Source organism: Agaricus bisporus (assembly GCF_000300575.1).
Source record: "Agaricus bisporus var. bisporus H97 unplaced genomic scaffold AGABI2scaffold_3, whole genome shotgun sequence".
Lineage (NCBI taxonomy): Eukaryota > Fungi > Basidiomycota > Agaricomycetes > Agaricales > Agaricaceae > Agaricus > Agaricus bisporus.
Window position 1 is genome coordinate 797,019 of NW_006267366.1, and position 13,548 is coordinate 810,566.

The 13,548-nt window shown below is 45.7% G+C and overlaps 6 protein-coding genes across 6 annotated transcripts; 4 read left to right on the plus strand and 2 right to left on the minus strand.

Annotated features, from left to right (window-relative positions):
* On the minus strand, positions 1–3,367 carry AGABI2DRAFT_66204 (hypothetical protein; the record flags this gene model as incomplete). Its single annotated transcript, XM_006459047.1, has 16 exons — positions 1–69; positions 123–973; positions 1,041–1,077; positions 1,151–1,209; positions 1,327–1,483; positions 1,578–1,680; positions 1,744–1,782; positions 1,843–1,903; positions 1,956–2,040; positions 2,106–2,119; positions 2,175–2,279; positions 2,340–2,422; positions 2,478–2,665; positions 2,715–3,066; positions 3,119–3,137; positions 3,256–3,367. The coding sequence occupies 16 exons, from the start codon at positions 3,365–3,367 to the stop codon at positions 1–3; spliced, it is 2,334 nt and encodes a 777-aa protein (XP_006459110.1).
* Positions 3,368–3,706: 339 nt separating this feature from the next.
* Positions 3,707–5,635, plus strand: AGABI2DRAFT_191171 (hypothetical protein). The gene is made up of 9 exons (XM_006459048.1): positions 3,707–3,829; positions 3,879–4,001; positions 4,058–4,154; positions 4,207–4,312; positions 4,363–4,693; positions 4,748–4,891; positions 4,950–5,086; positions 5,148–5,396; positions 5,456–5,635. Exons 1-8 carry the CDS (start codon positions 3,731–3,733, stop codon positions 5,374–5,376), a joined length of 1,266 nt encoding a protein of 421 aa, XP_006459111.1. The 5' UTR covers positions 3,707–3,730; the 3' UTR covers positions 5,377–5,396; positions 5,456–5,635.
* A 1,373-nt stretch (positions 5,636–7,008) lies between these two features.
* Positions 7,009–8,368, plus strand: AGABI2DRAFT_191172 (hypothetical protein). Its single transcript, XM_006459049.1, has 9 exons — positions 7,009–7,202; positions 7,271–7,335; positions 7,387–7,398; positions 7,458–7,505; positions 7,552–7,615; positions 7,662–7,788; positions 7,847–7,954; positions 8,014–8,066; positions 8,123–8,368. The coding sequence occupies exons 1-9, from the start codon at positions 7,063–7,065 to the stop codon at positions 8,211–8,213; spliced, it is 708 nt and encodes a 235-aa protein (XP_006459112.1). The 5' UTR covers positions 7,009–7,062; the 3' UTR covers positions 8,214–8,368.
* A 204-nt stretch (positions 8,369–8,572) lies between these two features.
* AGABI2DRAFT_191173 (hypothetical protein) lies at positions 8,573–11,264 on the plus strand. Its single transcript, XM_006459050.1, has 18 exons — positions 8,573–8,664; positions 8,728–8,867; positions 8,920–8,939; positions 9,048–9,147; positions 9,201–9,234; positions 9,286–9,322; positions 9,407–9,507; positions 9,560–9,590; positions 9,647–9,733; positions 9,789–9,851; positions 9,901–9,954; positions 10,008–10,251; positions 10,307–10,379; positions 10,430–10,465; positions 10,521–10,679; positions 10,735–10,873; positions 10,924–11,056; positions 11,110–11,264. The coding sequence occupies exons 2-18, from the start codon at positions 8,729–8,731 to the stop codon at positions 11,211–11,213; spliced, it is 1,554 nt and encodes a 517-aa protein (XP_006459113.1). The 5' UTR covers positions 8,573–8,664; position 8,728; the 3' UTR covers positions 11,214–11,264.
* Positions 11,265–11,456: 192 nt separating this feature from the next.
* Positions 11,457–12,452, plus strand: AGABI2DRAFT_201079 (hypothetical protein). Its single transcript, XM_006459051.1, has 2 exons — positions 11,457–11,542; positions 11,605–12,452. The coding sequence occupies exons 1-2, from the start codon at positions 11,501–11,503 to the stop codon at positions 12,412–12,414; spliced, it is 852 nt and encodes a 283-aa protein (XP_006459114.1). The 5' UTR covers positions 11,457–11,500; the 3' UTR covers positions 12,415–12,452.
* Positions 12,453–12,566: 114 nt separating this feature from the next.
* AGABI2DRAFT_141737 (hypothetical protein) lies at positions 12,567–13,314 on the minus strand (the record flags this gene model as incomplete). The annotated part of the gene is made up of 4 exons (XM_006459052.1): positions 12,567–12,691; positions 12,748–12,850; positions 12,905–13,087; positions 13,306–13,314. The coding sequence occupies 4 exons, from the start codon at positions 13,312–13,314 to the stop codon at positions 12,567–12,569; spliced, it is 420 nt and encodes a 139-aa protein (XP_006459115.1).
* Between the last annotated feature and the right edge of the window lie 234 nt (positions 13,315–13,548).

Consider the following 13,548-nt stretch of genomic DNA (forward strand, 5'->3'; position numbering starts at 1 on the left):
TCATGAACCACCATTGCCCATGTTTCTTGTTAACGTCAAGAGTAAGTTCTCGATTCTCACTTGACGTTCCTACATAGTGGATATTTGTTTGAGTGATATTACACCAGCACTTGATCACTCACTCGGAGATCTTTCATTTCCTCGCTCAACCTGGTAATCGGTAGATCCTTCATTTCCTCAAGAAGAGCTTCAACCTTCTTAGCATTCAAGGTTCCTTCTGGGGTAGACATGGTCAAGGTTTGACCCGCGACAGAAGACGCAATACTCGTTCTGTTTGAGAAGAGCCTCGCTAATGGACTCATCATACTCGAATTACCAATCCCAGTATTTGGAATGGAAACGCGAAGAGCAGGACCTGAGGCGACAGCACCATAATTTTCTTCTCCTTTCTTCTGATCTTGCGTCGATGTCGAAAGCGAGCGGGTATGTTGTTGAGGGGCAGTAACGGTGGGAGTCGAGTTGATCCTTGTAGATAAAACCCTGTTGCGCGACAACATGCGACGTCGCGTACCTGTCGGGCTAGATGATGGGAAATCGAAGGAGGCCTCTTGTAGTTGAGTACGACTCGAGGTAGCAGCAAGGTTTTCTTTAGAATGCCTGGTTCCCAAAATGGGTTCATCTTCGTCACCGAATTCAGAAAAGAAATCCAGTTCATCAACATCCATGTCTAAAATCGCGTCATATACGTCGCTATGAGAAGAGCCAACCAACGCATCCAAGAACGGCATTTGTTTGATGTGTTGGGGAAGTTTTCTGAAAAAATCTTTACTCGTTTGACGTATTCTTCCCCCAGATTTGAGATACCGTTCGTAGACCGTGATGGCAAGAAGTTGGGGGAGAGAGGTAACTTTGATGAGAAACACATTCACCCTATGAAGCGCCCTTGGCGAAAGGAACCAGCTGGCAGGTTTGAGAATAAGGAAAGCCATTATGTTGAAAGGTGGTTGGTAAGAGAACAGCGCATCATTCTTGACTCTGTGGAGTCAAATCCAGTTTCAATCTCTGGTCAGCTAGATCTTGAACGATGGACGAGAACACACACCCTTCAATGGTCGAAATCGCAAATTGGAATAAGTACTGAAATTCCAAAAATAGTCAGTGATATGAAAATAGTACAATACATGCCTATTGCGATAATGCTCATGCATACCTCTTGAGTTGCATTCGCGTCAATTCTTGCCACCGTATTAGATAAAATTGAAATGAGAACTGCAACGGATAAGATTAGCATGCAAGAAAGGGGCGTAGTAAGAGTCAAAACGACACAATGAAACAAGTTCAAAGAATCAATGTAGTCAAGCGCTAATCAAACTCATTGTACTTAACTTGTTACAAGAAGAGTGTTGGAAAACACCGCGAAGATCGTTACAAGGGGTGTGCCGAAGATAGGATGGATGCTTGAAGCTTTGGAGAAGACGACGTAGCTGTTGCCAAGCCAGATTTGAATTAAATACCAGCCGAGCATACTGAATGACCAATGGTCCTGAACATCGTGAGGGACGGTTGAATCCCGGGCTGAGGACCGAAGTAAGGGGGAAGTAAGGGACATGCGAGGGCGAACCTAAAGCGTGGAAAACAAGGCGCATACCGAGAGTCCATAAGGTGAAGAAAAGTCCGGAGAAGCAGATAATAACGGTGCCCATGAAAACTACGAACTGTACGATCATTGCTTGTATGGACCTGATGATCGCGGTATCAATGAAAGCAGCTAAGGAGAATTTTCAAAGATGCGGTACGACGTACAAGATAACGATATGATTTGCCACTGCAAAAAACGCCAATCTGTTAGTGATGCCAGCATTAGGTCACAATGACTCTGAGATCAAAATCGGATAAACAAACCGAGGGAAAAGAATGCAAGCCCCACAAGCCAAGACATCAAATGCGAAGCTAGAGGTTCGGACTGCAACGGGGAGTTGAACAAGTGCTCAATATGGGTGATAAGGTATACGAACGGTCATTGTAATAGAGGCCATTAATTCGCAAACATAGATATACCAGGAATATGAGAGTGAAGGAGAAGTCAAATGCGTTCCACATCTATGTATGCAATCCAGAATGGTTAGTCTAGAGGTCTGACAGGAGATGCACATAAAAATAATCACATTTGCAATGTAAACTGTCGCAAACGATCCTCAATAAATAATAATCAGATGGGAATAAATTCCACTTACTGTACCATCCATTTTCTGTGGACGCAGTGTATTCCTCTAATGCGCATGCGCTGGCCCAAAGGATGAATATAGCCTCCCAGAATGTGATTCTGGCTTTGTCCTGGTCTGCGCATACACTCGATTCAGCAGCAGCTACGATAAAGCCGAAAACGAGGCATCACGTACTTGCCAAACATAGAACAAAGGCTAACATGAGGCAAGTGAAATTGAGAAACTCCAAGATCGCCGTGTAACGAGGTACACGAAGCCTGATGGCGAGTAAGGCGAGGCAGTTTGTGGGTGTAGCAAGAACAACAAAATCACCTGTAGTGGTTCAGGAAAGGTGCCTTGCGGACATCGTAGATCTGAATGGCGCGTGGCTTGTAGTTGTCCGCCAAGATAGAGCGCGTGGCATTGAGAGAGAACACTACGTTGCCTGCATACAGGTCATTGATGACGTTTTGAGTGACTGGAGAGGCAAGAAAAGCTTTTGCTCTTGTCGCAATAGCCATCTGGAAGCATATTGACGGAATCAACAAACGTTATCGGATCAGCACTGACCTCGATCGCTGTTTGAGCTGTTTCAAGGCCCAGCTCGGAGTGAATAGCACTTCTGACGTCTTGCATTACTTGAGGAGTAGCTCCGGCGAGTGGGTTCCAAGCTGTGCACAAAACTGCGGCCCGTGCAATACTATGTGATGCAAAATAAGTCGATAATTTGATGGCGAGAAGCTCGCATAGATTCGCGCGAGACTGCATGACTCCAGTGAAAGCAAGATTGATCTCTGACTGTGCTAGGAAGTAAGAGCGAACAACAAGACAGGCATACACGACCGCCATATTTTGTAGACGCGCATACTTGACGACGAGCGGGCGGACGATTGCAAAATTGATGTCGGAGGCAGTCAACTGCCTGACCCGACGGGATTAACTCGGACGGTAATATACGAATAATTGGGACGTACTCCCAGCTCAATGCACTATCTTTAGTTCATTGTTTAGCCAGCACTAAATAATCAAGCGACTGAGCGTACCGAGCGTTGCCTACAGACGAGAAAGTATATTGAAATCGGAACACGTGGAAGAGGATCTCCAGCAGCACTCACGGTGATGTCCTTCTTCAGGGCTGGAATGAGTGGGCAGACCTTTACAGATGCAAGATATTCAGGGGTGGGTGCGAGGAGGGGGTCAGCGGATGGATGTTCTGGGTCCATGAGATGCAGACCGGGTTTCTGAATGGTCTCTGAATGTTGCTGATACCCTGGTGTGGGCGAAAAGCGACTAGTGCCGTAACATCACACTAACTCTATTCTGCGTGACCACATTGGCTTATTGTTGGTTTTCTGTTTAGTGGAGCCTTCCCAGAGCCTTCGACAGGCTTATTGTGGGCTTATTGTCTCTGTCTTTTTGTTTGACCATCGAGCTTATTGTCTTGCAACTGATGGACATGGCTTCCGAAACGGGATCAAGGGAATGGACGTCTCCTTTTAGACCCGCAACTTCCTCTCGTCCAAAATGGGTAGCCTTGTATTCAAAGCCTCATAAAACCTCACCTTCCCCCAAATCAGTGCATCGACATGGGCTGTTGCTTTTCCGAACCTGTAGATTTCGACGGAGAGGTCACTCTCTTTCACTTCGACCTTCTTCGCGCAATTGGCCGGGGCGCCTTTGGCAAAGTGAGTGCACTACCTAGTTCATGTTTTCATATCTCTCATCTCCTTGCAGGTTCGAGTCGTGGAGCACAAACGCTCAAAAAAGTTATATGCACTGAAATACATTGACAAGTCACAATGTATCCGAGACAAGGCTGTTGCTCATATCATTCAAGAACGACGTCTACTCGAGGAGGTTCGCAATGTTCTCGATCCATGTCGTCACAGGACCTTGCTCAATATTCTCTACAGATTGATCATCCATTCGTCGTCAATCTTCGTTATGCATTCCAGGATGATTTAAATTGTTTTTTCGTCATGGACCTCATGCTAGGCGGTGACCTTCGATGTAAGGAACTCTTCGTTCATCCTCTACCTACGTCTAATACCCTGTCGTCCAGTCCATATGAACTCTCAGCGACATATTCCAGAGGAAACCATCGTGTTCTGGATTGCGGAGCTATCATGTGCTTTGGATTACCTACATCGCCAGCGCATCATTCATCGGTACGTCGCCCGTCAAGCGTCGAGTTACCAAAATAACCCCTTCTCTTCAGGGATCTGAAACCTGATAATATCCTTCTTGATGAGAAGGGCCATGTGCACATAACCGACTTCAACGTTGCTATCCATTGCTCTCAAACACGGCTGCACACTAGTGTTGCCGGTAGCTTGGCTTACATGGCACCGGAAGTTGTTGGTCGGAAGGGATACAACTGGACTGTCGATTGGTGGAGCTTGGGTATTACGGCCTATGAGCTCTTATTCCGCAAACGCCCATTCGACGGCCGTACGGGTGAAAAAATGACCTACTCCATTCTCAACGATCCCCTCAAATTCCCCGATGATCGGCAGTGTAGCAAGGCAGCCCTCTCTGTTGTTAGAGGGGTACGTCTACTTCTTTCGCGTCATCCAGATCATTCTGCTCACTTGACCTTCCAGTTCATTGATAGGGACGTAAGCACACGCCTGGGTTGTCGACCTGATGGCGACGGTTTCGACGATATCCGCGACCATGCATGGTTTTCATCAATCAACTGGGATGCCCTCGAGGCTAAAAAATCCAAACCACCCTTTGTGCCCGATGTGAGTTTTCATCCATACTTCACATGCTCTGTCAAATTAAACAACATTCTTGCTACAGATGACAAGAGCCAACTTTGATGTGTCACACGAGCTTGATGAGTTTCTGGTGGTTGAAAAACCGTTGACACATAAAAAGAGGAAACCCAATCCTGATCTGGAGAAAATGAAACCAGGTTTTGGACAACTAGAAAAATAGTATGTTTTACACCTCAGCCCTCACCAAATCACGACAACTAATCCAACTCTCCACCCGTAGTTTCACTGTATACGACTTCAGCAAGTCACAACGCATGTCATATTACCCTCACAATCAAGCGATTGGGACGGAGTCGACGAATACCGATCAGACTTGTGTTCAAGCAAGCTCGGATACCATAATACCCACAGCTACGATTGCTGAACGTTCGCAGGGTGGGTCAACCATGCTGGAAAGTGGACATTATCTGGCCTCGATACCACCGTCTCGTGGGCCTGCTGCAGTATGATCTCACATGAAGCCTAATTTGTGAGTTTCATGGCCCATAACGTTTACCCGGGGCGCATCGTTGACGTAACAATTCTCAGATATATGAAGCTTATACTTTACCTTCTTAATGACTCCTAATTAACGTGGCATCACTCCGATGCTTCAGGAATTCGCCACCTTCCCCATTAATGCATCCTTTATGACCTTTATGACCATGCATTCAAGTTTCTTTCGGCATTTTTTGATATGTGGATAGTTTTAGTTGTCATTTTGTACTTGGCCATTGGCGCTAGCGCTATAGTTTTTCGGCTTGGAATTTTTAGCATCGTGTTTTCGTAGATCACCTTTGTTGTATTAATCATGCATTGTATGTAATCCCTAGTTATCAATTACATCTCCAAGTGAGGACCGTGTTTCGATTTTCTGAAGCCGTGGCTGTAAATAGCGCAGGAATGATCGAGAATGGAAGGCTCTGAGAGGCTATCGTGAGCGTGTTCGAAACAAAGTCTTAACCCGCGGTGATATGGAGATTTTGAGAATTTACCACGACTATGTACAGAATACAAGGATCGCGGAGAGTTCGGTTATTGAGTAGCACCAATCAATCATCCGGCCATGATGAGAAATTCTCAGGTCGAGCCCTTGTCTCAATGTTGTTCGGAATAGCTCGGTCAAGGAGTAGTTATTGCTTAATTCTACCATACGTGCCGAAGGTCGTGCATTCGATACATTCAGTGCAGGCTGGAGAGTCAGCGATTGGTCGATAAAACTCTTAGAAGATTATACGCGTCAGAGAAACATCCATTTTCTCATTGTACAAGACGGACCTCATTAAAACGTTTACAAACTTGCCTTCAACTTAATCTCTTCATTAAAACCACGTGTACGTGGTCGGCGGAACAGAAAGTACAAGCAACTACCAAGATGACCGATCAATATGAAATATGACTCTCGGGCCTTGTCCCTCGTACATCTTGTGCTAAATAAATCCGAGTCGCAGGTTGTACAAGGAAGGAAGGGTCCTCATTCTCACGATTAAGGTGCCTGGTAGAACTCTCAAATACACGCGTTATACACCAAGGGAGCACTTACTGGTCATCACGAGCGAAGCTGATGCTTTCCTTAGGAGAAGGCGCATAACTTTGCAAATCCATATGGCCTGGAAATTGGTGGCCCTACTAGCGGCGGTGTCTACAGTCCGATCGCAAGTCTACTGCGAGGAGCTCCTTTCCCTTGTTAAATCCCTTAAGATGACGAGCGGCATCTGTTGGAGACGTTTTTAGAAATACGAAGGGGCTGCTAGACAAGGAACCTGATTGTCTGCTTTCAATGTACATGGGAACACAAATATTCTGCTGAAAGATGGTCACCTCACACCGGGAGTCATCAATTGGGAATATGTTGCCAAATACTTAGTACGTCCCCCTATTTGTTACCATTAGACCAAGCGCTTGATGACCCAACGATAAAATTAGGCATCTGATGAAATAATACAATTCCGCAATTCTTGAAGTCTCCAGCGACTTTCTAAGTGCATGTTGCCTGACGCCAAATCGCATGAACGTGAAAAACAGATGTGGAAGAATTTATTCCATATCTGGATTACTCATTTAGACATCACAACACCTTTCTCACGGGCTTCACCCCCACACTTCCTGTGATAACCGCCATCTTCAACGTTCATCTACATACCGTCGTTCCGACAATGTGGTCCGGAAATAACGTTTCAACACCCGAACAGCCTTCAACAATTAGGCAACTATTCAACAACAGAGTCATTCGAGAGTCACAAAAAGTCGACAATATCAAGCCTAATGAGCTACTATTGGATAAAGTGTCTGTTTGGTACATGACCTCGAATTTTCTCGACGGAATAGCAAACTGATGGTGCCTCTGATGATGTCTGACTGTAGCCGAGGTGATATCACTGTTATAGATGTCGATGCGATCGTGAATGCGGCCAATGAGAGTTTATTGGGTTTGTTGATATCATGATATTGCGGGCCTTATGCTGAGATCATTGTGGCAGGTGGAGGAGGCGGTACGTTTCCTGTTCAGCATACTTTGAAAACGAAACCGAAGGCAATGCACGATCTCTAGTCGACGGCGCCATTCATAGAGCGGCTGGACCTGAATTATTAGAAGAATGTGGGTCACAGCACTTGTATATACACTTCCCAGCTAACGACCACAGGTCGCTTGCTTAACGGTTGTGAGATTGGAGACGCGAAAATCACGAAAGGCTATAAGTTATCGGCGTATGTTTTGTTTCAGTGGATAGCTCATAAGCTGATTGAATATTAGCCGCCATGTCATCCATACAGTCGGACCCGTGTATCACTCTGAATATGAAGACACGATTGCGGGTCAACTAGCTTCATGCTATAAACGAAGTCTGGAAGTAGCCGTGGAAAAGGGACTCAAGTCTATCGTGGGTTTTTTTCGTCTTCGATATACATGTACACAATCTCACATTATACTCAACATAGGCATTTCCTTGTATCTCGACTGGAATTTTCGGTTATCCTAATATGAAGGCGGCTAAAATCGCATTGACAGAAATCCGAAGATTCTTGGAATCTGATATAGGAAAACAGGTATGGTTTTCTGTTTCAGAGACAAAGTGTAACTAATGTCTGACCATTCAATATGCAAGATCGAGCAAGTTGTTTTTGTAGTATTTCTAGAGCGGGACGACAAAACATACAAGTTTGTGGTCCCTTCCCCGCTATGTCAAGTGGATGATGAGCTACATATACTTTTAGGGAACTCATTCCGCAAATATATCCTCTCACTAAAACCGACGTACTAGCGTCCAAAGAAACGGGAGAAGTTGCAGGAGCCACAGAAGCCTAGCATTCGGCCTCGCTCTAGGCAGCAATCTTGATGTCAGATTCCATTCCGGTCTTGTGCCGCACATACAAAGCGTCCCAAGCCCATCTCTTGTAAATTGCCGGTGTACCAATAGAAAAGCTCACTAAACCCCACAACAGAACCCTCGTTTCGTTCACATGATAAATGTGCTTAAAGCTTCTAAATCAGCGTCTCGGCTATCGAAAAGAAGGTCAACACAAACTGCCTTGATCTGATATCTCACGGAGTGTCACTTCGTCCGGGTTCCGCCGTAGTAGAATTAGGGCGAGAGGACACCCCTTAAGTATTCATAGTTGACCTGACAATTCAGCAAGTGACCGAGCCATCGCCAGAGACGGTTGAATGTAAGGCTGGCCGGGCCGCCTTGTGCCTAGACAGTTCTCGTGATCATGAGTCCACACTCTTCATCTTCCGGAGTTTCGCCGTGCTAAAGGTGATAGTAACCCTTTCGAGGTCCGCTTATATGTTCTTGCTGATGATAAAAGGTATTTGATAGAATGTTTCTGTGTCTGCTTCATCGCCGCTCTCCACACCACTTTTCCCTCTCTAGTCGGGTTTGGGTGACCACGAAGATGGCGAAAATGTCGATTAGCGGGCTACTTTTCAATACTTTTGTTGCTCTTTTCTCGTCTATTGGTAAGGTTGACACGTTCCTGACGTACTGCAAGTCTAATTAGTGCATTTTTAGGTGCTTTTCTGTTTGGGTATGTCCTTCTGAGTTCTACCTATGAGCGGAGGACTCAAGCTTATACAATTGTCGTATAGATATGACAGGTGAGCGCCCAGAAAACGTATCCAAATGAATACTGAGAGGGGGACAGCGGTGTCATTGCTTCTGTCATTACCATGAAGCATTACAATGCCCGTTTCACCAGCGATGCAAGCATTCAAGGAGCAGTCGTTTCAACTTTCAACGGTGTGTGCTAATCGCACTTTCTTGATCACTTCGTCCAACTGACTCGTGTATAGGTGGTTGCTTCATAGGTGCAGCGTTTGCCGGATGGTATGACTTGAAGTCCTCGACCTGCTAATGATACTCATTGCAATCCCTCAGGTTTAATGACAAGTGGGGAAGAAAACGCTCTATCCAGGTGAGTGAAACTTTTCATTATCAATTTCGGCACATGAACCTGGTCTTGTATTGTGGGGTGTTCTGATTAACCATTAATCCGTAGATCGGCTGTGTGATCGCAATGTGGGGTTGTGCAATGCAGGCTGGCGCGTCTAACGTCGCCACGCTTCTCATAGGGCGAATTATCGGTGGCATTTCAGTTGGGTGAGGATTTTTTTTTTGCCTTTTCAGACACGTGGTGATAACAAGGTACAAGCGTTCTGTCGATGACAGTCCCGCTATACAATGTGAATATGACAAATTCTCGTACTCCTTATCCTGCTGTTTACATATTTTATCCTAGACGGAGGTAGCGCCACCCAAGATCCGAGGTTTCCTAGTTGGTTTAACACAAGAAATGATTGGTATTGGGTTCATTGTGGCTAATTGGGTCAGTGTTCACTCTGTATAATCAAGAGATGTGCTGTAAGCTAACTGTGTAACAGGTTGGCTACGGTTGCCAGTTCATTGATTCGGATGTGTCATGGCGATTGCCTCTTGGGCTTCAGGTAACTTTGCCCCGTTGGGTCTCGCTCAGCGATTGAATATAATATTCAGATTGCCCCAGCTGCGCTGCTCCTGATTGGTATTCAGTTCTTACCCTATAGTCCAGTAAGTTCCACTGTACTGTCTATGGTGCAGCCTCTTAAATCTTCGTTTTTCAGCGGTGGCTATTGGAAGTAGGGAGGGATGACGAGGCCAAGAAAGTTGTACATTATCTACACGATAAATCAGACGAAGGACAGGAAGCGGCAGAGAAAGAATACCAAGAGATGTATGTGGCGATCAAATCAGAAGTAGCAATGAGGAGCAGCAAGATCAGTGACCTTTGGGCGTCGAAGCCAATGATTCACAGAACACTTGTCGCTTGCGGTATCCAGATATTTGGCCAGTTTACCGGTATCAATGGTATGGTTTAATTGAGTGAATCTGTGTTGATGGACTACTCATGGGTCTCGTCCAGTGATCAACTACTTCGGGCCGCAGATGTATGCAAGCTTGGGCATCACGGGCAGTAAGGCTCTTTTGGTGCAAGGGTGAGCGTTTCCCATATTCATAAAATTCCAGTCCCTTAAAAGATAGTTAGTATTTATGGTGCCGTAGGACCAATCACCAATTTCTTGTGCGTCGCTGTTTTTGCCACTATCACCAGTCCATCATAATAACACAATATCCAGCTTTATCGTCCTTCTTCTGGACTGGGTCGGCCGCAAGAAGCCACTGCTGTTTGGTGCTTCGGGCTTTGTTGTCTTGTACTCCATCCTAGCAGCTATCATCGCGACCAACCCACCAATCCCCGACGGTGTCGACGGCACTGCTAACGTCGTTGCACAACGGTGAGGTCTCTTCAGCCCTGTCCAAGTCAAGAGTTGCCTAATAATTATTCTTCAGTGCTGGAGTTGCCATGATCTTTATGCTCAGTATCATTTTCTCTCTGAGTTTTGGCCCCGTCAGTTGGGTCCTGGCGTCGGAAGTTTTCCCGACCAAGACGCGTGCGATTGGAACGAGTGTTGCTACTTGTGCCAACTGGGTGAGTTTTGTACCCTCGTATATCACAGACGCTTCACAAGAACGCCATAGGCCTTTAATACTTTTATCGGACAAGTTTCGCCATTGGCGCTTCAAAATGTCAATTGGAAATACTACATGCTCTTCGTCTGCCTCAATTTCGTTGATTTCATACTCATACTACTATTTTTCCCTGAAACTAAAGGTTTGTTTGTAACGCCGGGTTCATTAGGCAAACCGACTGACATTGTGGAATAGGGAGGTCGCTGGAGGAAATGAACGAGGTGTTCGGAGACGAAATTTACACAGGAAGCCCGGAGATCGAGAAAGAATCGGAGAAGGGAAGTGTCGAACGAGCTTGAGATATCGTAGAACTGCTGTTTACATTCATAACCTGAAACGACGGAAGTATTAGAGATGGAATTAAGATCGTGTGCCAATAATGATACGCCATTCAGTTGGCCGTCAAGTCAAAGAAAGACTATTATGCTCAGCCTCGCGGGATGGTGCCGTTAAGCCGGTGTTCCTACGGATCAATTTTGATTCTGGAATGACCGTGTGAATTTTTTCGCTGTGATAGATTTTATTATTCAACGCTCGACATTCAAGCTTGATATTTCACAACTAGAGCCGCTCGTGTCGGGGCAATATGCTCCCTCACCCCTCTGGACTCCATTCGTTACCTATAGAAGTAAGTAATTAAACTTTTCTTCGGGTTACGATATAATCTAATCTTCGTCCGACACCTCGTAGCTGCTGTACGAAATCCAGTTATACGCTTTGTCCCCTTTCCTCCCATACCTCTCCCACTACCTCAGCTGTACGTTTAACGAATCCCCTATATCATTCCGCGTCCAATACCTCCTCGCTGCGTGTACAAGCATCAATAAAATTCCCTTACAAGCTTCCGATGTCCTCTCAAAAGCCCTCCGATACTCACTCTGTACTCCCTCCGTTCTGGATTCGCTTTGTTCGAAACTGGACTCCCTCTCAAAATGCAAGCCTGCTCTGATTGAACCGCTCGATCGGATGTATACATGTGAACTGCCTCGTCGTCTTTTCCGATCCCTTACTCTTAGATCCGATGGTAGAGACTGGCACGTCGGTGACGAGCCACTTCCGTTTCTCAAACACATCTTCAACAAGGGGACACGGTTTCCGATATTAGACCCGAATTCTCTTCAAGGCTACGCACTCACGAGGGCCGTACATGCACGACACAAACCTCTGATCCAATTTTTGCTGGATATTGGTGCATGGCCCGCTTGCAAGGGTGGGATGGCCATAAAAGTGGCAATCAAACAAAAGAATCTGGAAATGGTGAAGATGCTGGTTGAAAGAGCGGAAAAACGCCGTGTTCTCTCCTGTACTACTCTCGCTGTTGGGGATGGCGGGCAGAAGCATGAAGGCAAAAGGCGTGGGCTGGAGGGGGGTCTAGAGTTTGCTGAGCAGTCGATGCTCAAGTTGGCAGTCAAGTGCAATGCGAGGGACATTATCGATTATCTTGCGAGGGAGAAGGGCATTATCCCCGACATGGAAACGTTAAACAGTTTGCGCCTGTAGGGCTAGCCCGCGTCCCTGATTTTTTTCAGGGTCTGAAGCGCCTGATTTATGACTCAATACTAGATAGAAAGGTGCTGCATTGAAAGTAGAAAGGGAATCGTACAACAAACATACATGAATTACAAGAACATATGTAGGTCGATAGCACAACACTAGATGTCATCGATGTCGACCTCTCCTTCATCTCCGAACTCAAAGGCACATTCGCCGTCTTCCTCGCCAAATGCGTCTGTTTCATTGATCTTGGCGTTTTCAGGCAACTCGCCATATGCTTTTACTATAAGACACATGCATTAGTGTGATGAGTATGAGAAAGTCACGAAAGAAACATACGATTCCTCGCCTCATCAGCTGTATATTTCACAATTACATCTGCCTTGCCGTCTTGGAATTCTCGAAGGGAGAGTAACACAATATCGCCCTGGTTTATCCAGACCTGTCATACGAGAAAGAATAAGCTCAGTTTTCTAGAAAAGAATCAAGGCGTTACCTTCTTCCTCATCTTTCCACGAATATGCGCTAATCGCTTTTCGCCATCAAAGCATTGAGCTTCAAGCCGACCATTCCCCAACATCTTTGTAACCTGAGCATATTCTTGTCCGTCTTCTCTAAACACAAGCTCTCGTTTGTCGTCATCGTTTTCGTTCTTTCCACGTCTTCTGTTTTTACCACCCTAAAAGATTTAGGAAGAAAAAAGGAATCAATATCTTTGATTTCTCCTCCCCCCACCCCTCCCTCCGTCCAGGGTCTTGGGGGTGTGTGTATAACACATGTTTGACAAGAGGAACTGTGCGAACCTTTCCTTTATTCTATACGTGAGACCCAAAAAAAAGGGGGACATGTCAGCGAAAAAAGACCTTTCCGAACGAAGACAAACACACGAGATCTCACCTTGGGCATATTGACTCGTCAGGTACCTCAAAACCTCTTCAAACGAGCGAAAATCGATAATCGGAGATGCTAGAAAAGTCGCGAATACAAGCAATCGACTGAGATAAAGCCGATCGGAGCAAATCTGCTCGAGTTTGAGGTTGAAGAGAAGAAGTAAAAAGAGAAAAGAAAAAAAACAAAGTGGAGTCAGAAGCCCAGTGCACCGCCCAATCTAACCCAACCTTCTTATTTGCACTTATTTGT

Excerpts from the sequence above, each read along its gene's own strand:
- AGABI2DRAFT_191171 (XM_006459048.1), top strand. The coding sequence starts at position 3,731 with ATGGGCTGTTGCTTTTCCGAACCTGTAGATTTCGACGGAGAGGTCACT. Across the intron at positions 4,002-4,057 it reads AACGACGTCTACTCGAGGAG|ATTGATCATCCATTCGTCGT; the intron begins GTTCGCAATGTT and ends TATTCTCTACAG. Across the intron at positions 4,694-4,747 it reads CCCTCTCTGTTGTTAGAGGG|TTCATTGATAGGGACGTAAG; the intron begins GTACGTCTACTT and ends TTGACCTTCCAG.
- AGABI2DRAFT_191172 (XM_006459049.1), top strand. The coding sequence starts at position 7,063 with ATGTGGTCCGGAAATAACGTTTCAACACCCGAACAGCCTTCAACAATT. Across the intron at positions 7,955-8,013 it reads AATCTGATATAGGAAAACAG|ATCGAGCAAGTTGTTTTTGT; the intron begins GTATGGTTTTCT and ends TCAATATGCAAG. Across the intron at positions 8,067-8,122 it reads CGGGACGACAAAACATACAA|GGAACTCATTCCGCAAATAT; the intron begins GTTTGTGGTCCC and ends ATATACTTTTAG.
- AGABI2DRAFT_191173 (XM_006459050.1), top strand. The coding sequence starts at position 8,729 with ATGTTTCTGTGTCTGCTTCATCGCCGCTCTCCACACCACTTTTCCCTC. Across the intron at positions 10,252-10,306 it reads CCAGTTTACCGGTATCAATG|TGATCAACTACTTCGGGCCG; the intron begins GTATGGTTTAAT and ends GGTCTCGTCCAG. Across the intron at positions 10,380-10,429 it reads AAGGCTCTTTTGGTGCAAGG|TATTTATGGTGCCGTAGGAC; the intron begins GTGAGCGTTTCC and ends AAAGATAGTTAG.
- AGABI2DRAFT_201079 (XM_006459051.1), top strand. The coding sequence starts at position 11,501 with ATGCTCCCTCACCCCTCTGGACTCCATTCGTTACCTATAGAA. Across the intron at positions 11,543-11,604 it reads TCCATTCGTTACCTATAGAA|CTGCTGTACGAAATCCAGTT; the intron begins GTAAGTAATTAA and ends GACACCTCGTAG.